Source organism: Mirounga leonina, unplaced genomic scaffold (assembly GCF_011800145.1).
Source record: "Mirounga leonina isolate KUSES-001 unplaced genomic scaffold, KU_Mleo_1.0 Mir_366, whole genome shotgun sequence".
Taxonomy (NCBI): Eukaryota; Metazoa; Chordata; class Mammalia; order Carnivora; family Phocidae; genus Mirounga; species Mirounga leonina.
Genome location: NW_023270709.1, coordinates 13,019,618 through 13,040,486, shown reverse-complemented (window position 1 = coordinate 13,040,486; position 20,869 = coordinate 13,019,618). Strand labels below are relative to the sequence as shown.

The window sequence follows — 20,869 nt, the reverse complement described above, 5'->3', positions numbered from 1 at the left end:
CTGGGCAGATCAAGGATGTTATACCCCGAGGGCATACTTAAGGAAAGAATGGGGGGACCAGTGCTCAAGAAGGTTCACGTCACAGAACAGTCATCATGGCAGATTTGTCCAAGATAGAATTAGTCTGGTTCATGAAACATGTAATTATTTACCAAAACTTTTGTCTTTTGGGTAGGGATCACACTTTTCCTTTTAGTCCCCAGAATCTAAGGTAGTGCCTGGCACATGGTGAACACTGGATACACGGCTACTGAATAAACAAAGGAGTGGGGAGATCTAGGTAACATGGCACAGTCTGAATTGGGAAAGAGTGAATTTGTCATGAGAATCTGCTCAGACGCAAGTATCGAAGTAGATAATACAACATTTAGATGGTGAAGACTATATGCAGACTATACATGTCTATGTGGAAAAAAGAAACAACATGAACACGAATCCCCCCAAATAAATTATATAGTTTTATATGACCAATTGTCAATGTAATGGCTTCCAAGGATACTACCAGGTAAGTTCTGCCAGAGGCCACTGAGCAGAGAGGCTCATAGACTGACCTAAAATGCTTGAATCACATGGTTTATTAAATCAATTTAAAAGATGAGGAGGAGAGAGGTGGTTCAAGATGGTGGCATAGGAAGACCCTGCACTCATTTTCTCCCATGGACACACTGAATCTACACCTACATATAGAGAATTACTTCTGAAGAACTAATGTTGATTGAATAGCCTCTGCACAACAAATAGAGGGACCACATAGAGAAGGGTGGAAGAGACAGAGACATGGTAACAGTGGGACCCACCACCAAAGTAACAACACGCAGCAGGGAGTAATATCACTGAGGAACCCACATGTGGATTTCCTCATCCCTGGGGCACAGCAAAAAACCCCAGCAGTTTGGGCACTTGGGTGGCTTAGTTGGTTAAGTGTCTGCCTTTGGCTCAAGTCATGATCCCAGGGTCCCAGGATCGAGCCCCACATCGGGCTCCCCACTCTCTCCCTCTTCCTCTGCCCTTCCCCTCTTCCCCGTGCCTGTACTCGCACTCTCTCCCACACACTTTCTCTCTCAAATAAATAAAATCTAAAAAAGAACCAGCAATTTAAAGGCAACTAAACTATTAAGTAAAGGAAATTCATTTATTAACCCTAGAGTGTCTACCAAATGGTGGGAGAACTACTAGAATTCCCTGGGGTTGGAGGTGCCAGTGAGAGCCATGGTTTACATTCCCCCTCCACCTGGATAGCACAGAAGGGAGCAGAGTCCAGGTGCTCTAGCCAGCCTGCTTGGGCTCTCCAGTGAGCCCTGGATTCCTAACACACCAACTCCAGCTGTCCACCAAGGTGGTCCCAGCACAGGGTGCTCTGGGACCCCACAGGCCTGCACCCAACTCAGCATTTCACCAGGAATGCCCTGATACCTCATGCACTGGGACTCTCCCAACCAGCACCCGCTCGAGCTCAGCCATCCCACCAGGGAGGTCGAGGCACAGAGCATCCCAGCATTCCCAACCCTTGCCAGATCCAGCTCCAGCCATCCACCACAGCAACCCCAGCACAAAACACTTTGGGATCCTCTGTTGCATACCCGTTCCAGGTCCAGCAATCCTGCCAGTGCAGTCTGCACTCACTATAGCCCCAGCTGTCCTGCCAGGGTAGCAGCGACACAGAGTGCCCCAGGATCCCCTGGCCTGCACCTGCTCCAGCCAAGCTACCAGGCACATGCAGCCTACAGAGGGGACACTGCCACACACAAAGCCACTCCTTCAAGACCAAGATAAGTAGCTGTTTTGCCTAATTCTAGAAACACAGAAAGTCAAACAAAATGAGGAGACAGAAGAAAACGTTCCAATAAAAGATGATAAAACCCCCAAAGGGGAAAACCCTCATGAAATAGATAATTTACCTAATAAAGAGTTCAAAGTAATGGTCATACAGATGCTCACTGAACTTGGGAGAAGAATGGAGGAACACAGTGAAAACGTCAACAAAGACAAAATATAGGAAAGAACCAAAGAGAAGTCACAGAAGTGAAGGTTACAATAACAGAACTGAAAAATACACTATAGGGAATCAACAGCAAATTAAAAGATGCAGATCAGCAATCCGGAAGACAGAATAATGGAAATCACCCAATCGGAACTGCAAAAAGAAAAGAATTTTTAAAAATGAGAATAAGGGACCTCTGGGACAACATCACATGGACTAACATTCACATTATAGTGGTCCTAGAAAAAGGAGAGAAAGGGGTAGAAACTGATTTGAAGAAATAATGGTTGAAAATTTCCCTAACACTTGGGGAACTAACACCAAAGTAGAGGAATCTCAGAGAGTCCCAAACAAGATGAACCCAAAGAGATCCATGCCAGGATATATTATAATTAAAATGGCAAAATGCTAAAGAGAAAATCTTAAAAGCAACAAGAGAAAAAAAAAGAGTCACATACAAAGAAAACCTGTATGAGGCTGTCAGCTGCTTTTTCAGCAGAAACTTTGCAGGCCAGAAGAATGTGGCATGATATATTCAAAGTGTTAAAAGGGAAAAAAAAAACAAAAACCCTACAACCAAGAATACTCTATCCTGCAAGATTATCATTCAGAACTGAAGGAGAGATAAAGAGTTTCCCAGACAAGCAAAAGCTAAAGGAGTTCATCACCACTAAACTGGTGTTACAAGAAATGTTAAAGGTCTTAAGTGGAAAAGTAGTGGTCGTAACTAGAAGTAAGAAAATATATGAATGAAAACAATCTGATAATGGTAAATATATAGTAAAGGCAGTAAATCAGCCACTTAAAAAGAAGGTTAAAAGAAAAAAATAGTAAAATCAACTATAACCATAAGAGTTAAGGGATACACAAAATAAAAAGATGTAGGGGTGCCTGGGTGGCTCAGTTGGTTAAGCGTCTGCCTTCGGCTCAGGTCATGATCCCAGGGTCCTGGGATCGAGCCCCGCGTCGGGCTCCCTGCTCAGTGGAGAGTCTGCTTCTCCCTCTCCCTCTGCCTGCTTGTGCTCTCTATCTCTCTGTCAAATAAATAAATAAAATCTTTAAAAAAATAAAATAAAAAAGATGTAAAATAAGGCATCAAAAACATAAAACGGGTGAGGGGAGTAAAAATGTCTTGCTTTTAGAATGTGTTAGAACTTAACAGCTTAAAATAGACAGATACATATATATATATCAATATATCTATCTATATTTATATATATGTATATATCAATATATAGGAATTTCATAGTAACCACAAACCAAAAACCTACAATACACAAAAAATAAAAAGGAACCCAAACATAACACTAAAGAAAACCATCAAACCACAAAAGCAGTAAGATAACAAAGTAACAGAGAACATGGGGAAAAAAAACAATTCACAAAATAGCACTCATATCAATATTTACTTTAATTACTTTAAATGTAAATGGTCTAAATACTAAATATTGAAGCAGAACAAAATTGGAGAACTGATGCTACACAACCTCAAGACTTACTTTCCTACTGTAATCAGGACACTAAGGTGTTGGCAAAAAACAACAAACCCACAACAGATCATTGGAACAGAATAGAGAGCCCAGAAAAAGACCACCATAAATATAGATGACTCTGAAACGGCGCCTTAGGGATGCCGACCCTCCACGCAGTCAAAAATCTGCGTATTAACTTTTAACTCCCCTCAAAGTTAGCTAAAAGTCTACTACTGACCAGAAGCCTTACTGATAACACAGTTGATTAACACATATTTTGTAATGTGTTATATACCATGTTCTTACAATAAAGTAAGCTAGAGAGAAAGTGTTAAGAAAATCATAAGAGAAAATACATTTACAATACTGTACTGTATTTATATAGAAAAAAAAATCTGTAAGTGGACCTATACAGTTCAAACCCGTTGTCCAAGGGTCAATTGTACAGTCAACTGATCTTTGACAAAGGAAGAGGCAATAAAACAAAGCAAAGATACTCTCTTCAACAAATGGTGCTGGAACAACTGAATATCCACATGCAAAAAAAAAAAAAGTATCTGGACACAGACCCATAACACCTATCACAAAAATTAACTCAGGATGGATCATAGACCTAAATGTAAAATGCAAAACTAGAAAACTCCTGCAAAGAAACCTAAGAGAAAACTGAGATGATATTTGGATATAACGAAGCCTTTTAAGATAGATCAAACACATGACCCATGAAAGAAATAATTGACAAGCTAGACTTCATTAAAATTAAAAACTTCTGCAAAAGGTATTATCAAGAGAATGAGAAGACAAGCCAGACAGGAAAAAAAATATTTGCAAAAGACATCTGATAAAGGACTGCTATCGAAAATACAAACTCTTAAAACTCAATAGTAAGAAAACAATTTTATTAAAAAGCCAGATACCTTGACACCTCACCAAAGACAGACAGATGGCACATAAGCGTATGAAAAGATGTCCTCTAGTAGGCGAAGGGTAAAAACTGTGGTACATATAGACAATGGAATACTGTTGAGCTTTAAAAAGAAACGAGCCATCGAGCCATGAAAAGACACAGAAGAAACTTAAATGCAGGTTACAAGGGAAAGAAGCCACAATACTGAAAAGGCTACAATACTCTAACATGTACATTCTGGAAAAGGTGAAACTATGGAGGCAATAAAAAGATCAGTGATTATGGGAAGTCGGGTACGGGAGATATGAATAGACAGAACACAAGAGTTGTTTCAGGGCAGTGGGAATATTCTGTGGATTGTATTAATATGTCATTACACATTTGTCCCCTACAGTGTACAACACCGAGTGATCCCTAAGGTAAATTACGAACTTTGGGTGATTATGATACATTGATGTAGGTTCATCCTTGGTAAAAAGTGTACCATTCTTGGGAGTGATGTTGATCATGGGGGAGGCTATGCATGTGTAGAGGCAGGGGATATATGGGACATCTCTGTGCATTCCTCTGTTTTGTTATAAACCTCAAACTGCTCTAAAAAATATTAAAAATGTAACAAAAAACCCCAAACCATATGCATCTTTGCTTGTAGGCCTGAAGTTAAACAAAGAGGTGGACTGACATGTCAGGACACAGCATTTGGCTCATTTCCTAGATGATTTCCTTCCTGTGAAGGGGCAGTGGCAATTCCAGTGTCCAAATGTTAGAGGTCTCAATTTGCCTGAACGGGAGGGATTCCCTGTCGGCCTCAGGTATTTGACATCCGGTCAGCTAATTCCAATCTACGAATCCTCTATTGTCTTTTCAAAACACCCAGGAAATCTACTGAGGAATAAAACGAGAGATGACAAGATTATAATCAACAGGCTGAATTTAAGACTCTTCGTTAGATTAAGTGAATTTTTGTTGGCCTGAAACAGATGAAAAAAACCTAGGAGGGCACCTGGGTGGCTCAGTTGGTTAAGCGACTGCCTTCGGCTCAGGTCATGATCCCAGGGTCCTGGGATCGAGCCCCGCATCGGGCTCCCTGCTCCGCGGGAAGCCTGCTTCTCCCTCTCCCACTCCCCTGCTTATGTTCCCTCTCTTGCTGTGTCTCTGTCAAATAAATAAATAAAATCTTTAAAAAAACAAAAACAAAACAAAACAAACTGTATATTTTAGGGGCGCCTGGGTGGCTCAGTCGGTTAAGCATCTGCCTTCAGCTCAGGTCGTGATCTCAGGGTCCTGGGATCGAGCCCCGCGCCGGGCTCCCTGCTGAGTAGGAAGCCTGCTTCTCCCTCCCCCTACTCGTGCTTGCTTGCTCTCTCTCAAGTGAATACATAAAATCTTAAAAAAAAAAACAACTGTATATTTTAAACTACAATATTCTGAAAAGATCTTTATTTGCTTTATACAACAGTAAAAATTAATATATTACACATTAACATAGTATGTATCACCATGATACATAATTAATAAGATGTTGCCTACCAAAAATAGTTTCACCACTGTTAAAAAAAATAAACACATAAAAGTGGGTTTTTTTTTTAAGCTGTACATTTTCTCCAAAAGAAGAAATTTCTAGCTTTTACTTGGGGGGGAGGGGGGTAAAGGGTACATGTGAAAAGAATGATTCCATCTAAGAAGTTTTTCTCATAGGAGAAATGTGGGATTCACTGTGTCATTCATATTTTCTTCTTTTTTCTCTTCTTTTTTCCCAACATTTCTACCATTTTCCTCTTCTTAGTTGACACCGAGGTATTTCCTTTCGTTGGCTTATTACTATCACCAGTTAAATCACATTTCTTTGCGTTATGTATGGACTGCCTTTTTTCTTCCTGCACTACATCGCCAGCTTCCTTTTTGTTGATTTTGGACTGTTCTTTACTCACTAAAACACAAGAGACAGTACATTTAAAGACCGCTTTTCCCCTCTTGAAATAAACAAGGCTGACCATAAAGTGAAGTTATCCGAATCTCCTCCATTTCAACAATTCAAGAGCTAATAAATTTTCTAAAAATGATGACTTTCACTTACCAGGAGAAGGCTCTGCAGCTGAAGGCAGGCTTTCTTGTGTGTCTGTCACTCTGTCTAGCCACACCCCAAGACATGTCAGTCTGGCATTAGTTTTTACTTCACAGAGCAAAGATGGGGGAACTTTCTAAAACAGAAGAAAAATTGATGATAACATAGGGGAATTTTCAATAATTTCTTTTTCCTTAATCAAGTGAACTTATTATTTTTTTAAGTAATCTCTACACCCAACATGGGGCTCAAACTTACAACCCCAAGATCAAAAGTTGCATAGTTTTCTGACTGAGTCAGGCAGTTGGAATTTTAAGTTTTTGATTTAAAAGTTATATTATTTTCTTGAGAATAAAACATGCTGCTTAGAAGAAATCTAATATCTTGATTCATGTTTGGTTTGACTATGTCCTTCACAGAGCTTGTTTCTGAGTATTCAGAAACTGTAAATTCATTAAGGAAAAGGACCATCATTTATTTCTAGGTTTTAACACAGAACCTTGCATAAACACTCAACAAACCACATTCACAGAATTGTCTATAAATAGACAATCAAGAATAATAAACCAAGAGGGTCTGTAAGAGTGAGACTACTGAAGGGAATTTAATTTTCCAAGTATCTGGTTCAAAACTATTGTTAGTTCCATTACCAATCAGTAATTTTCTCAAATTTTTAGCAATGGCAGTATTTTTATCTAACAAAATCTTACAGAGAACATCTATATACAAACAAAAGAGAAGAAAGCAGTGCTTCTCTGATTGAAAAAGCAGAGGAGTTCTGGGATCCTGCCAGCTCAGACTCACCAATACCAACCCCCAAGGTAGCTCTTGGAAGCCTAACTTTAAAACTACAAATATCAACCATGCATGGAAGAGACTTTAAGTTTATTTAAAGATTTCTGCCTTGAAAAACAGTCCACCTCCCTTAACTCAAAGCAATACTAGTAGTAAGACTTGCATTAAAGTACATTTATATCGTGTTAAGACACTGACCTTATCCTGCTTAAGCTTCCACATTTTGATGAAACCATCACTCGATGCTGTAATAACAACATGATGCTCTGGAACTTCAAAACTGAACATGTCTTTTATCCTAGAATAGAAATATGAACACCATAAAGGCTCCATTCTCCCAGATAGTATGATATTGTCATAAAGCTTCTATGCACAGTCTCTTGATTTTTCAATGTTCCAAGTGCTTCCAAACTGCTTAAGGAACAGTGCTAAAATCTAACTATGCTTCACATTCCCATGAGTCAGTGAGTCCTTTTCAGGGTCCAAATTCCAAGATAAAATGGACTATCAGCCACTACTATCATCACTGCTGTTCAACATAGTACTACAAGTCCTAGCCTCAGCAATCAGACAACAAAAAGAAATAAAAGGCATCTGAATTGGCAAAGAAGTCAAATTCTCGCTCTTAGCAGATGACATGATACTATGTGGAAAATCCAAAAGACTCCACCCCAAAATTGCTAGAACTCATATAGGAATTCAGCAAAGTGGCAAGATATAAAATCAATGCACAGAAATCAATTGCATTCCTACACATTAACAATGAAACAGAAGAAAGAGAAATAAAGGAGCCGATCCCATTTACAACTGCACCCAAAACCATTAAGACACCTAGGAATAAACCTAACCAAAGAGGCAAAGGATCTGTACTCAGAAAACTATAGAACACTCATGAAAGAAATTGAGGAAGACACAAAGAAATGGAAAAACATTCCATGCTCATGGATTGGTAGAACAAAATATTGCTAAAATGTCTATGCTACCTAGAGGCGCCTGGGTGGCTCAGTTGGTTAAGCGTCTGCCTTCAGCTCAGGTCACGATCCCAGGGTCCTGGGATCAAGCCCCACATTGGGCTCCCTGCTCTGCGGGGAGCCTGCTTCTCCCTCTCACTCTGTCTGCCGCTCCCCGCTTGTGCTTGCACTCTCTGTCAAATAAATAAATAAAATCTTAAACAAACAAAAAACCCCTATGCTACCCAGAGCAATCTACACATTCAATGCAATCCCTATCAAAATACCATCAACCTTTTTCACAGAGTTGGAACAAATAATCCTAAAATTTGTATGGAACCAGAAGAGACCCAAATAGCCAGAGGAATGTTGAAAAAGAAAAGCAAAGCTGGTGACATCATAATTCCGGACTTCAAGCTCTATTACAAAGCTGTCATCATCACGACAGTATGGTACTGGCACAAAAACAGACACATAGATCAGTGGAACAGAATAGAAAACCAAGAAATGGACCCTGAACTCTACAGTCAACTAATCTTCGACAAAGCAGGAAAGAATATCAGTGGAAAAAAGACAGTCTCTTCAACAAATGGTGTTGGGAAAATTGGACAGCCACATGCAGAAGATGAAACTGGACCATTTCCTTATAGCGTACACAAAAATAGACTCAAAATGGATGAAAGACCTGAATGTGAGACAGGAATCCATCAAAATCCTAGAGGAGAACCCAGGCAGCAACCTTTTCAACCTTGACTGCAGCAACTTCTTGCTAGACACGTCTCCAAAGGCAAGGGAAGCAAGGGCAAAAATGAACTATTGGGACTTCATCAAGATAAAGCACAGCAAAGGAAATAGTCAACAAAGCCCAAAGACAACCGACAGAATGGAAGAAGATATTTGCAAATGACAAATCAGATAAAGGGCTAATATCCAAAATCTACAAAGAACTTATCAAACTCAACACCCAAAGAACAAATAATCCAATCAAGAAATGGGCAAAAGACATGTATAATATACAGTGGAATATTACGCAGCCATCAAAAAATTGAAATCTTGCCATTTGCAATGACATGGATGGAACTAGAGGGTATTATGGTAAGCGAAATAAGTCAATCACAGAAAGACAATTATCATATGATCTCACTGATATGTGGAATTTAAGAAACAAGGCAGAGGATCATAGGGGAAGAGAGGAAAAAACGAAACAAGATGAAACCAGAGAGGGAGACCAACCATAAGAAACTCTTAAGCATAGGAAACAAACTGAGGGTTGCTGCAGGGGAGGGGGGTGGAGGGATGGGGTAACTGGGTGATGCACATTAAGGAGGGCATGTAACGTAATGAAGCACCGGGTGTTATATATATAAGACTGATGAATCACAGGCCTGTACCTCTGAAACCAGTAATACATTAGATGTTAATTGAATTTAAATTTAAAAAACATTAAAAAAAAAAAAAAGGTCGAAAGAATGATCATGATAACTGTATTAGGCTATCATAAAGGAAATAAAGATACTTAAGTCCCTAATCTCAAGAGATTCCAAGTTCAGGATGAAGAGACAAATAGAACAGAGATGAACCATGGCTTCCACCTACACACCCATTTCTCTCACCTCCAGTGCCACCACCTTCGTCCCAGCTACTGCCATTGTTCTTCTAGACTACCGAGTAGCCTAAATGGCTAAAATTATCAATCAAATCATGTTACTCCCAGGCTTAAAATCCTACAAAACGGGATCCTTCTAAAAATAACACAGGACAGGAGGAAGGGGCTGGGGACGTATATAAAGCATGTCTGGCTATAAACGGACAACTGCTGAAGCTGGGTGGTGGGTCTATGGGGGTTGCCTCCTTAAACTGGTCTGTATGCCTTTAAATTTTTCCATAGTAAGAAATAAACAAAACAAAATCTACAAAGGCCCTCAGTGTAAAATCTAAACTCCTCACCAGTTTACAAGGCCATGCACCATTTGGCTCACTCTGCACAAAGCTCTTTCATTTGTTGCTAAAATACACCCAGCTCCTTCCTCCCTCAGGTGCACTATGCCTGCCTTCTCTCCTCTCTTTAGAAACAGCTCTCTTCATCTGTGAAGTCCCACCCTCCCCCGTCCCCGATTATACTAAGTTACCACTGTCATTCTCAAGGCACACCTTTCTGTTTCCTTCCAAATTATCTGCTTACATGTTTATCATCTGTCTGTTGTTCCACTAACAAGAAACACAAATGCAAGCCCTTGTCTTTTTTGTTCATCATTTAAAAACTTAGTGCAGTTCTTAATGGATTCTCGTGAATACCTGTTAAATGAATGGATGAACGGCAAAATATATGAAGTGTTATCTTAAGTGTTCCAGTTTTACTAGTACATTTGAAATGACCTTGAACACTTCCCAATGCAGGAAAACACCAGGGCCTGTACACTGGTAGTACTCAGACCATTCAAAGAGAATTATTTGGAAAATAAAAACTAGGACTTATTTAAGACATAGAAAAGGGGGCGCCTGGGTGGCTCAGTCGTTAAGCGTCTGCCTTCAGCTCAGGTCATGATCCCAGGGTCCTGGGATCGAGACCCGCATCGGGCTCCCTGCTCAGCGGGAAGCCTGCTTCTCCCTCTTCCACTCCCCCTGCTTGTGTTCCCTCTCTTGCTGTGTCTCTCTCTGTCAAATAAATAAATAAATAAAATCTAAAAAAAAAAAAAAAGACATAGAAGAACACGCAAATGAAGCATATTAAAGTGTAACTGTACATTATCACCTTTTCCAAAACAGTAGAAAAAGCAGAGGCAGAAAGAACTGGATTTGGGTCCCAGTTCCCTCACCCAACAGTGGGTTAATCTTGGCCAAGTCACTTAGCCGTTTACTCTGAGAATCAGTGTCTACCCCTAGAAATACAGTGAGCAGTAAGAGGTTAAGAAAGACTGGCACAAAACAGAAGTCAATACTGTCACATATTTCTCCTGTAGGAAAAACAACTAGTGTACAAAGAGGGAAGAAGTGGACAAGGGGCATAGAGTAAAAGGACAGAGAGGTCCTGGCAAAGCTCAATTGTTTAATTTCTTTGTTCCTCTTCAAATTTGGTTGATTTCAGGCCCCAAGTTTAATAGTATTACTGGAAAAATATCTTGTGCAATCACTAGTCCTGATGCCAACTTCCCCACTTTTGCACTACTTAAGGCCAAGAAGACATTTCCACCATCCTCTCACACTCCAGAAATCATATATATGTAGAAATGTCTATCTCTGCAGTTGTTCATGAGAAAACATGTACCCTGCTTTATGAAACTACTGCATATGTAACATTTATTGAAGACTCTACACATACATACACATAGAGACTGGCAAAAAAAAAAAAAGTACCTGTTTTCATGAGCTTTAAATTCACAGAGGCACATTAGTGAATCACAGTCAAAAAACCTTACAACTTCTTCATCTCCAGCCACTGCAAGGACAGACTCCTAGCAGAGAGAAAAAGAATATCCAGAATGTCATCAACAATTCCAACCATCATCAAAGACACTAAGATTACACCACTGATTTCTGGCCACTTACTGAAAGAAATGTAACAGAAGATATTCTCTTTTCATTTGTGATGGTGCCACTAACAGACGCAGTGTCAAGTTGATAGACATCTATTTTATTCAGTATGACAACTATGTATTTCTCTCCTCTTGGGGACCATTCCACTATGTGAGCATCTGTAAGTTAAAAACACAAAGCTTTTCTATTTCATAAACAAGAAATGAAATGATCAGAGTAGTAATAAAAAGAACAAATAGTTGCACCGTGCATTTTCACATCCAAGACCCTATTTAACCTTCACAACGAACTTTTGGTACATATTTTGCAAGTTAAGTTTTAAAAAACAAACTGGATTCAAAAGCATCATTAAGTCATAGACCTGGTAGGTGACACAGTCATGGTAAGAATTCCAATCTAAAATGGGAAAGGAAAAGGGCACCTGGGTGGCTCAGTCAGTTAAACGTCTGCCTTCAACTAAGGTTATGATCCCGGGGTCCTGGGATCGAGCCCCGCATCGGGCTCCCTGCTCAGCAGGGAGCCTTGCTTCTCCCTCTCCCTCTGCCAGCCACTCTCCCTGCTTGTGCTCTCTCAAATAAATAATCTTTAAAATTAAATAAAATAAAAATGGGAAAATAACCTAAATCACTGCCCTAGGAGGTAACCACCACCATGCAGAGAAATAAAGGTGTATATGTATGTATATATATTCATATTCCACCAAGTTATAAAAAACATTCCAAATAAAGTACTCACTTTGTTTTATATTTTTTATGAATGCTGATCTTCCTTCCACAAGATTCCACGTTCTGCAAAACACAGGAAGTTCACTTATGGCATGATCACTAACTTTTACTAGGTGTAAATGGAAGCATAATGAAGACCTACTTAAACGACAATTTACTATAATAGGCAGCTAGTTAGAATGATCACGCTTCTTACAGCAACACTGGAAATATTTACTATCAAGCAAGATCAACTCATCCATTCCTAGACCCCTTTCGCATACTTAAAATGTTTAATATATTCTCCAAATATTTCACTTCCTAAAACATTTGTTTTTAGGACCACCATCCTCTTCACTTCACAGTTTACAATGACTGGGATGTATGGTGTACATGTGAACACAAAGCCTGTCATTTTTTCTCTACCACTGTGAAAAGGTTCACTAGCTTTCCATCTTTTCTTGTACTGCAATACCTTTAAATAGCTGACAGCCATGAGATGAGACAGAAAATGAATCTAATTATTGTACTAAAATATACCCTGATGGTAGCTTCCTGTTGTCCCTGGAGAACAAAGACCACAACTTAGAAAAGATGCTCTCAGCATTAACGACTTACCTTAACGTCTTATCCGTACCCACGGACAGGGCCAACTTGCCAGATGGGTGAATGGAAAGGAAGGTCACATGTCCTCTAAAAGGAAACCAACAGTTAGCCCCCAACTTGACTGGCACCTAGAGACCCCCAACAGGAAAGGGCTATACTCACTTGTGAGCTTTAATGGACTTCAGGCACTCCCATTTCTTTGCATCCCACACACAAATGAGTCCATCTTCTGCCCCACTGATTAAGTGCCTGTTGCCATAGAATTTTAGGCAAGTTATTGTGCCTGTGGAAAAACCAAGATAGGCAAACTTAATATTCATTTTGAATGCAAACCCCATTTCTGGTTTGAAGGTTATGCTGTGGCAAGTAAACATCTAAGGTCTTAGTATTACTGAAATATACCTTAAAGTCTCAGGTGAAGAGATTCATTTTTTTCACATTAGAACATACAGTTTCAGGGCTATACAAATACTTTCAGCAGAATTTCTCTAGTTGTAAACACAGAGCTAATCAGTTCACTTTCTGGCTCTATATCTCCACAATCATAAATTTAGGAGATGGCTGGCTAGGATTGTTTGAGTAGAAGTCAAACAAAACCAACCAGAAAACCAGCTGATCTGGGGAACAAACCAAGATGTACAGCCATATGACTTCTACTTTCGAAACAATGAGTTAGTGACCCAATCATCCACAATCCAATTATTATCACTCCAGACCTGCTTTTGATTTGTACACAGTTCTCATTCACTGTCATAAGAATTTATTAGAGGGGCGCCTGGTTAGTAGAGCATATTGACTCTTGATCTCGGGGTTGTGAGTTCAAGCCCCACAATGGGTGTAGAGATTACTTAAAAATAAAATTTAAAAAAAAACTTAATTTAAAAAAATTTAAAATCTTTAAAAATTTATTAGAACAACTTTATAATTTGTTCCACTATTCAACTATGCCTCTGTAATCTCCCTTCCATGGTTCACAAATTTTCCTGTATCTTTTCAACTTCACAAAACACTCTACTTCCCTCTGCCCAAACTAAAGCCTGACTCTCCCATGAATTTCTCCTACAGCTCTTGGAATTGGGAAACATAACATATTCACTGTCCTCAAATATAAACCTCGCTGTAAGGAGGTAAGGTGATAGAAGAACCCAGCATTCTTTTAACTCCCAAAAGCAATGCACACCATTACACATTTACCCTCAAGTAAAATTCCCTATCCTTTGAAGCCTGTCACCCAACTTAACTGCCCTATAGCTCAGTGGTCAACAGACTACTGTCTGTAAGCCACACCTGGTGGCCTGTTTTCATAAATGCAGTTTTACTGGAACACAGACACCCTTGTTCAGTTCCAAAATGTCTATGGCTGTTTTTACACCACAAAAGCAGAGCTGAGTAATCAAAACCGAAAACATACAGACATAAAGCCTAAATGTTTACTCTTTTGTCCTTTTCAGAATAAGGGTATGAACCCTGGGTTCACTGCTGTTCACCTGCCACGTCCTACTCAACCCTTTACATTGTCCTTTATATTGAAAGAGTCAAAGATCTTTGATGAATAATTTTGCACCCCCCTACCCCAAAAAGCACTAATAATATATGCGGTTACATACGACTTTATCAAAGTGGGAGTCTTCAGTCATCTTTGCCCGTTTTCCTCTTTCCTATTATCCTATTTCCTACTCTGGAAAAGAGCTTATCTATTACCAACTGTTAGAAAAACAGGAGTTAGGGGTGCCTGGGCGGCTCAGTTGGTTAAGCATCTGCCTTCAGCTCAGGTCATGATCTCAGGGTCCTGGGATCGAGCCCCACATCGGGCTCCCCGCTCGGAGGCGGGGGGGTGGGGTGGGGGGTAGTCTGCTTCTCCCTTTCCCTCTGCCCCTCCCCCACCTCACATGCTAATAAATAAAATAAAATCTTGAAAAAACCCAAACAAACAGGAGTTAAACAAGGAATGAAGGAAATTAGGAACCATACTTCATCCCCATCCAAACTCCTTCTCAGTCAGTCCTTTTCCTGTTGGGGAACACCTGAACCAGTGGCTCTAGGCAGACAATATTTGTTTAACTTATTTCTTCCATGCCCAAGGGAGAGAGAAGACTTTCTTATATGAACTGGGATCAGGAGACAGAATGGAAAAGGAATGTATGTTGAATACACTCAAAGCCTAGCTTCTGTTGAAAAGGAAAATGCTTGTCAAAGTAGCTAAAGGACCTAAAAAAGACACTGACCACTCCAAATTTACTGCCAGAACCAATGCGCGGTGGTCTCATCTGCCTTTAATTGCAGGAAACCAACATCCTTAGCAGTGTCCCTGGGAAAATACAATAAAAACACCATAATATTCAATACTGGAAAAAAACTCACCTATTTAGTCTCCCTACTTGTTGATCCTACCACTATCCTGGAAAACCCAGGCATGACTTGAGAATCACCAGTCCCGACCTCCTCAACTCAAGTGGCCTTTGCCTCCTCTCTGGTTTAGTCCCTCACACCTACACCCCAGACACAGTCACCACCTAGAGCTGCTCCACATTACAACTCTTGAACTCTTAAGAGCCTCACCCCTGCCCACAACCTCACCACTCACCAGCCCATTCATGCCCCCCTTCATTCACAGTCCATCTGTTCTTTTATTTCAGAGATCTGTAGACTCTTCACACCCCATTTTCTCTAGACCAACAAGCTCTTCTTTCACCAAAATCCTGAATTCCTTTGTATATCAATCCACCTGTTGCACACACCAACTAGCTTTCTGCTCCCCATAAAAATGCCGGTAGCTTACTGAAACGGATGTTACTCGATCCAGAGCCTCCAACTTCAATCAGGCAGACTCTCATCAGTCTTTTGCTTGTTCTTGGTCAGCATCTCTCTCATATCCCGGATGCCAGCACTTTCCTCAAGCCCGCACAGCCCCTCCCTCCCATTCAATCCCTAACCTCTTCTTCTCAAGGACCACCCAGGACCCGGCCCATCTACTTCTCCAGTCACCCCAACCTCCGTTTTAACCTTCTCATAATACCGACTTGCTTACAGTTCCCTATGCACATAGTGGTTAAAAACATGGGCTCTAGACCTAGGTTTGAGTCTAGTTCCATTGTTTTGTAACCGTGGGTAAGTCAAGTTAACATCATTGAATCTCGGTTTTCTCTTCTATGAACTGAAGGTACAAGTGTAATTTCTTGGCACACTGCTGGGCACGTGGTACTCCCTCAATAAAGTTAGCTATCAACATAAGGCTGTTCCTGTGCTCCTCATGCTTCCTGCTCTGCCTAGAATGCCCTTTCTCCTGCCTAGCTAACAACTGGTACTTCCCTTTTAAGACAATTCAGTCAGATGTCATTTTGGGGAAATTTTCAGTGAAAAGTCGCTTCCTCCCACTGCCCCCAGAGTGAGTGAAGTGCCTCCCTTCTGTCTCCCAATATGGACTATGAAGAACTTAAGGATAAAAAAAAATCACACTTTTCTCATTTCTGTATTCCCTAGCACAGAACCTGCTACATAATAGACACCTAATGAATTAGTCAACTGAAGTCTAATTGTAAAGTAACGATACCTCAACATTATCTTAAAGGATATAATTTTCTCACCATTGTGATGCACTAGAGCCCCATGGTCTATCTTCTTTTTCATGTCATATATGTGAATTGTTTCATCTTTGCTCCCAGTGACTACAAAACGACTATTTACAGCCACCGCCGACAAGGAGGCAGTATGGGCATGGTGAGTGAAGTCAGCCACAGGAGTCCATTTTTGCTGAAGAGTAAAACACACAATCAATGTCACAATCATATCACAGTTCTCTAGAAACACATATGCGATTCCACAACTCATGAAAAATACCAGTAGATACTTACGAACAGAGAAAAAATTATGCAATGATAGCAGATTAAGAAAAACAAAGAACCTGAAAAATAAGGCAGGCAGCAAGGAAATCAGAAGGCAATGCTGGGTATCATGACTCCAAAACAATTATGGAGACCAGACTACTTTAAGGTCCTATCCAAATCCTTAACTGCTTAATATTTACTTATATGTGAGACTTGCATACCGTTCATTCATTCAAATGTTCAGATTTTGAATTGAATTTATTCATTCAAATACTAAATGACTACTATGTGCTTGGCACCATTTTAGACAGCTGATACATAGCAGTGAAGAAAAGAAAGTCCTTATTCTAATAGAACTGCCATCCCTGTGGGAGAGACAAACAGTAAACAAATATGTCACATACAGATGAGTATAATGACAAGTCTTTTTTTTTTTTTAAGATTTTATTTATTTATTTGTCAGAGAAAGCGCAAGCACAAGGAGGGGGAGCGGCAGGCAGATCCCGGGATCATGACCTGAGCCAAAGGCAGACGCTTAACGACTGAGCCACCCAGGCGCCCCTAATGACAAGTCTCATAAAGAAAAATAAACAGGATGAAGAGTATGCTTCCTTCCAATAGTACCAATATAAGCCCTAGAGAATGACCAATGATGAGGTCTCAAGAACTCTATGCTTATTGATAATGCAACTTTTGATTGAGTCAGATTGGTTGAGTGCAAAGAATGACTGACAGCTGAATACATATACACACCTCAAAGTGAAGGAGATGCATCAAGACGTATTAGCAAAACAAACACACCAAAGAAAAAAAAAAAACCCATCACACCTCTCTGAACACACTTAAGATGTGTTACTGCAAAGTAATTTCTTTTTTTTTTAAGATTTTATTATTAAAAAAAAAAAGATTTTATGTATTTATTTGACAGAGAGAGATACAGCGAGAGAGGGAACACAAGCAGGGGGAGTGGGAGAGGGAGAAGCAGGCTTCCCGCTGAGCAGGGAGCCCGATGCAGGGCTCGATCCCAGGACCCTGGGATCATGACCTAAGCCAATGGCAGACGCTTAATGAGCCACCCAGGCGCCCCTGCAAAGTAATTTTTAAATAACTACACCAACAGACACTGCTTCCATCAACCAGGATCAAGAGAGCCTCTTCTGAGTAAAGGCACAATATTCCTTAGGGGCTGCTATGGCCATAAATCAAAAATAACCTTTGCTTGTGCATATTACAGAAGGAATGTTGATTATCTGAGCTACTGTCTGTCTAGGTTTAGCAGTAGTAGTGGACAGTTTAAGAGCTTCGTGTTTCAGAGACACCTGGGGACTTGAGTCCCAGGTCTCCCAATTATTAGCTGTGTGACCTTGAGCAGGTCACTTAAGGGATCTCAACTTCAGGCTCCTCATCTGTAAAACAGGGATAACGGTATCTGCCTCAGGGGGTTGCTGTGAGAACTACTATGTATCTGGAACAACGAGCAACTTTTTTAGAATGAGTAACACAATCAATAGCATCATCTTTAAGCATACAAAAGATGTCACCTTTCAGCCAAAAGCAGAAACAAAATAAACAAAACTAATTAGTCAAGTTATATACTTCCAGTTTTCTGGTTCATTCAAGACTGACACCTCGACTTCATAAAGAAGTACTGATAAAAATAGGTTTCTAAGAGATTCGTAGATTTGCTTAGGGAAAAATTTACCGGGTTAAAAGTTAAATCTTATTTCTAGTCCTGGATATGTCCTAACTACCTGTTTCACTAACGGAAATTTACTTAACCTTTCTGCTCGCACATCTAGTAAAAATACTTTATTTTGTTGTAATTTTCTCCATGCATTTGTCTCCTCTGCTCTCCTTCTGTTGGCAAGCTGTCTAGCACTGGGTCCATTCCTTTGGCTTCTCTGTAACTCCACTGCCAATTAACGGCCCCATGGTAAAGGGTCCAAAAATACCGAATGAATCGGGACACTTTTTTTTCCCTTTTTATCAATGAGTTTATCCTGATCCAGCTCTAATATTTTGTAAAATTCCAAGACAAAACTCAGTAAGAGGGCGAACTGTTCTTTCATTAAATCCTGAACACGGAAAACTGGCTGTCAACTTACCGGAGCGAGGCTTAAATCCATAACCTGACTCATCTGCCTGTTGGCAGCAACGCCAGCTTCCTTCCTGTAAAGTGGTCAGGATGTCTACTAAAACCAACAGACATGATCTCATTTTATGAAACGCCTACTCTCTGTTTTAAAAAAACTAAATTATAAGTTTGATTCATCAATTAATCCCTAAGAGATCAATGTGTTTACTTACCTCTAATGATGTGCCTACTTCCGCCGTGTGGGAACCCGACCAGACTTACCCGCGCACCCTCTTACCTCTTCGTGGTCGTCGCCTGCATCCGGCTCCGGGTGTATAGCGAACCCAAAAAGGACCTGTTCGTAGCAACCAGCTACCAGCTCCATTCGGCAGCGCACGTGCCTCTTCAACTAGCCCCGCTCAGCTGAGAATGACGAAAGCGGATGCCAGAGGAAGTAGGGTCCTTCCTGCGTCGGCGCTCAAATTTACGTCACGAGCGCAGGCTGCCTTTTGGGCGCCTGCCTCCGTGAAAACGGTTTCAGAGCTCGAAGATCACGCGGAGCTTCCAAGAGGAGAATAAAGAAGAACGCCACATGAGGAAGTGCTCATGACGAGGAGAAAAAAGTTAGGGGCAAGCAGACATATCCTAGGTGGCTGCGAGCTAGACACGTCTAAGGGGAGTAGGGCGGGACATCCTCTGCGGAAGCCCCCTCGTTTGTGTGACGTCATGGAGAGGCGGGGCCTCTTTCAGCCTGGGCGGGGCTTCTGGCGGTATCGTGGGGTTAGTGTGGAGGCGGCTCGCCTGTGGGTTGTGAGACGGGGGACAGGAATTGGGTTTCCTTTTTGTGCAGGAAGCACAAACGAGCCTTTCTCTCTCACGTTCTCTCCTAAAAGGGCAAAGAGGGGGTGGCGTTCAGGGTTAGCGGTTTCTAGAGCCGCCCGCGAAGGGGCCCTGGAGCTCCGCTTCCCGCGCTTCTCTCTGCCCGCCGGGTAATCCTGCCTCGCGCACCTTTTCTTCCAGCCGGATTTGCTTGTCTGATTTTGGGGTCGCATTGGCCAACGTTGCCGCACACCCCGGGGAGGGAGGAGGACGCTTTACTTGAAAGGGGTAAAGACGGACTGATTGGGGCGCCTGGGTGGCTCAGTTGGTTAAGCGACTGCCTTCGGCTCAGGTCATGATCCCGGAGTCCCTTGGATCGAGTCCCGCATCGGGCTCCCTGCTCGGCGGGGAGCCTGCTTCTCCCTCTGACCCTCGCCCCTCTCATGTGCTCTCTCTCTAATAAATAAATAAAATCTTAAAAAAAAAAAAAAAAAAAGACGGACTGATTGAGGAAGAAGGGCGCAGTCATCCTACGTGAACATTCCAGAAGGAAATCTCACATTTCACTTTTCACCACCTCCCGGTTCAGGTGCAAAATGAAACATTCATGAAAGCAAAGATTGCCTTGATTGACGTTTTAGATTTTCATAAGGTGTGGAGATTCAGAAATGGCAGCTTTGTACAAACCTAATGGAATACATTCTGGAGCGTCATAATTTGTCTCATAAAGGCCACGGCAGGTGGATTTGACAAGCAGGCACCTGTCGGTGTCAGTTCTTCAACCCCCGTTTATCGCTGATCCCGTAGCACTTTGACCCTTTTGTTTTCAAGAATATTTGTTCTCTGGGATTGTGAGTTGTCACCACGTATCTAACGCGGGTTTATTTTCATTTACACTGGTTTGAGTCTTGTAGAAATGATTCTGCATGCTTTAGTTGTCATTGCAACCCAAGGAAGGCCTTGTCTTCTGCGCACTTCGGCGACTCCACCTGAAAGCCCTTCTCAGGCACTGAAAATGCTGTAGTCAAACTCTCGGTCTTGGAAACTCGTGTAGTCGTTCACTGTTTTATCCTAATTCCTTCACTTTGTGCTAATTACCTACAAAAAGTCAAGTTATTTTACTGTTTATTTTCTATTG

General features: G+C 41.0%; 1 protein-coding gene across 1 annotated transcript; it reads right to left on the bottom strand.

Moving 5' to 3' along the window:
• Positions 1–5,783: 5,783 nt before the first annotated feature.
• On the bottom strand, positions 5,784–19,494 carry PAK1IP1 (PAK1 interacting protein 1). Its single transcript, XM_035030834.1, has 10 exons — positions 19,211–19,494; positions 16,599–16,764; positions 13,177–13,297; positions 13,027–13,101; positions 12,440–12,492; positions 11,717–11,862; positions 11,525–11,622; positions 7,419–7,518; positions 6,438–6,561; positions 5,784–6,290 (listed from the first exon to the last, which is right to left on the bottom strand). Exons 1-10 carry the CDS (start codon positions 19,295–19,297, stop codon positions 6,085–6,087), a joined length of 1,176 nt encoding a protein of 391 aa, XP_034886725.1. The 5' UTR covers positions 19,298–19,494; the 3' UTR covers positions 5,784–6,084.
• Positions 19,495–20,869: the final 1,375 nt, after the last annotated feature.

Bases quoted from the DNA above. Each gene is read 5' to 3' on its own strand.
- PAK1IP1 (XM_035030834.1), bottom strand. From the start codon at position 19,297: ATGGAGCTGGTAGCTGGTTGCTACGAACAGGTCCTTTTTGGGTTCGCT. The intron at 13,102-13,176 runs GTGAGTATAGCC...GTTTCCTTTTAG, and splicing joins AAGTCCATTAAAGCTCACAA to AGGACATGTGACCTTCCTTT. The intron at 6,291-6,437 runs GTAAGTGAAAGT...CTTGTGTTTTAG, and splicing joins AGCTGCAGAGCCTTCTCCTG to TGAGTAAAGAACAGTCCAAA.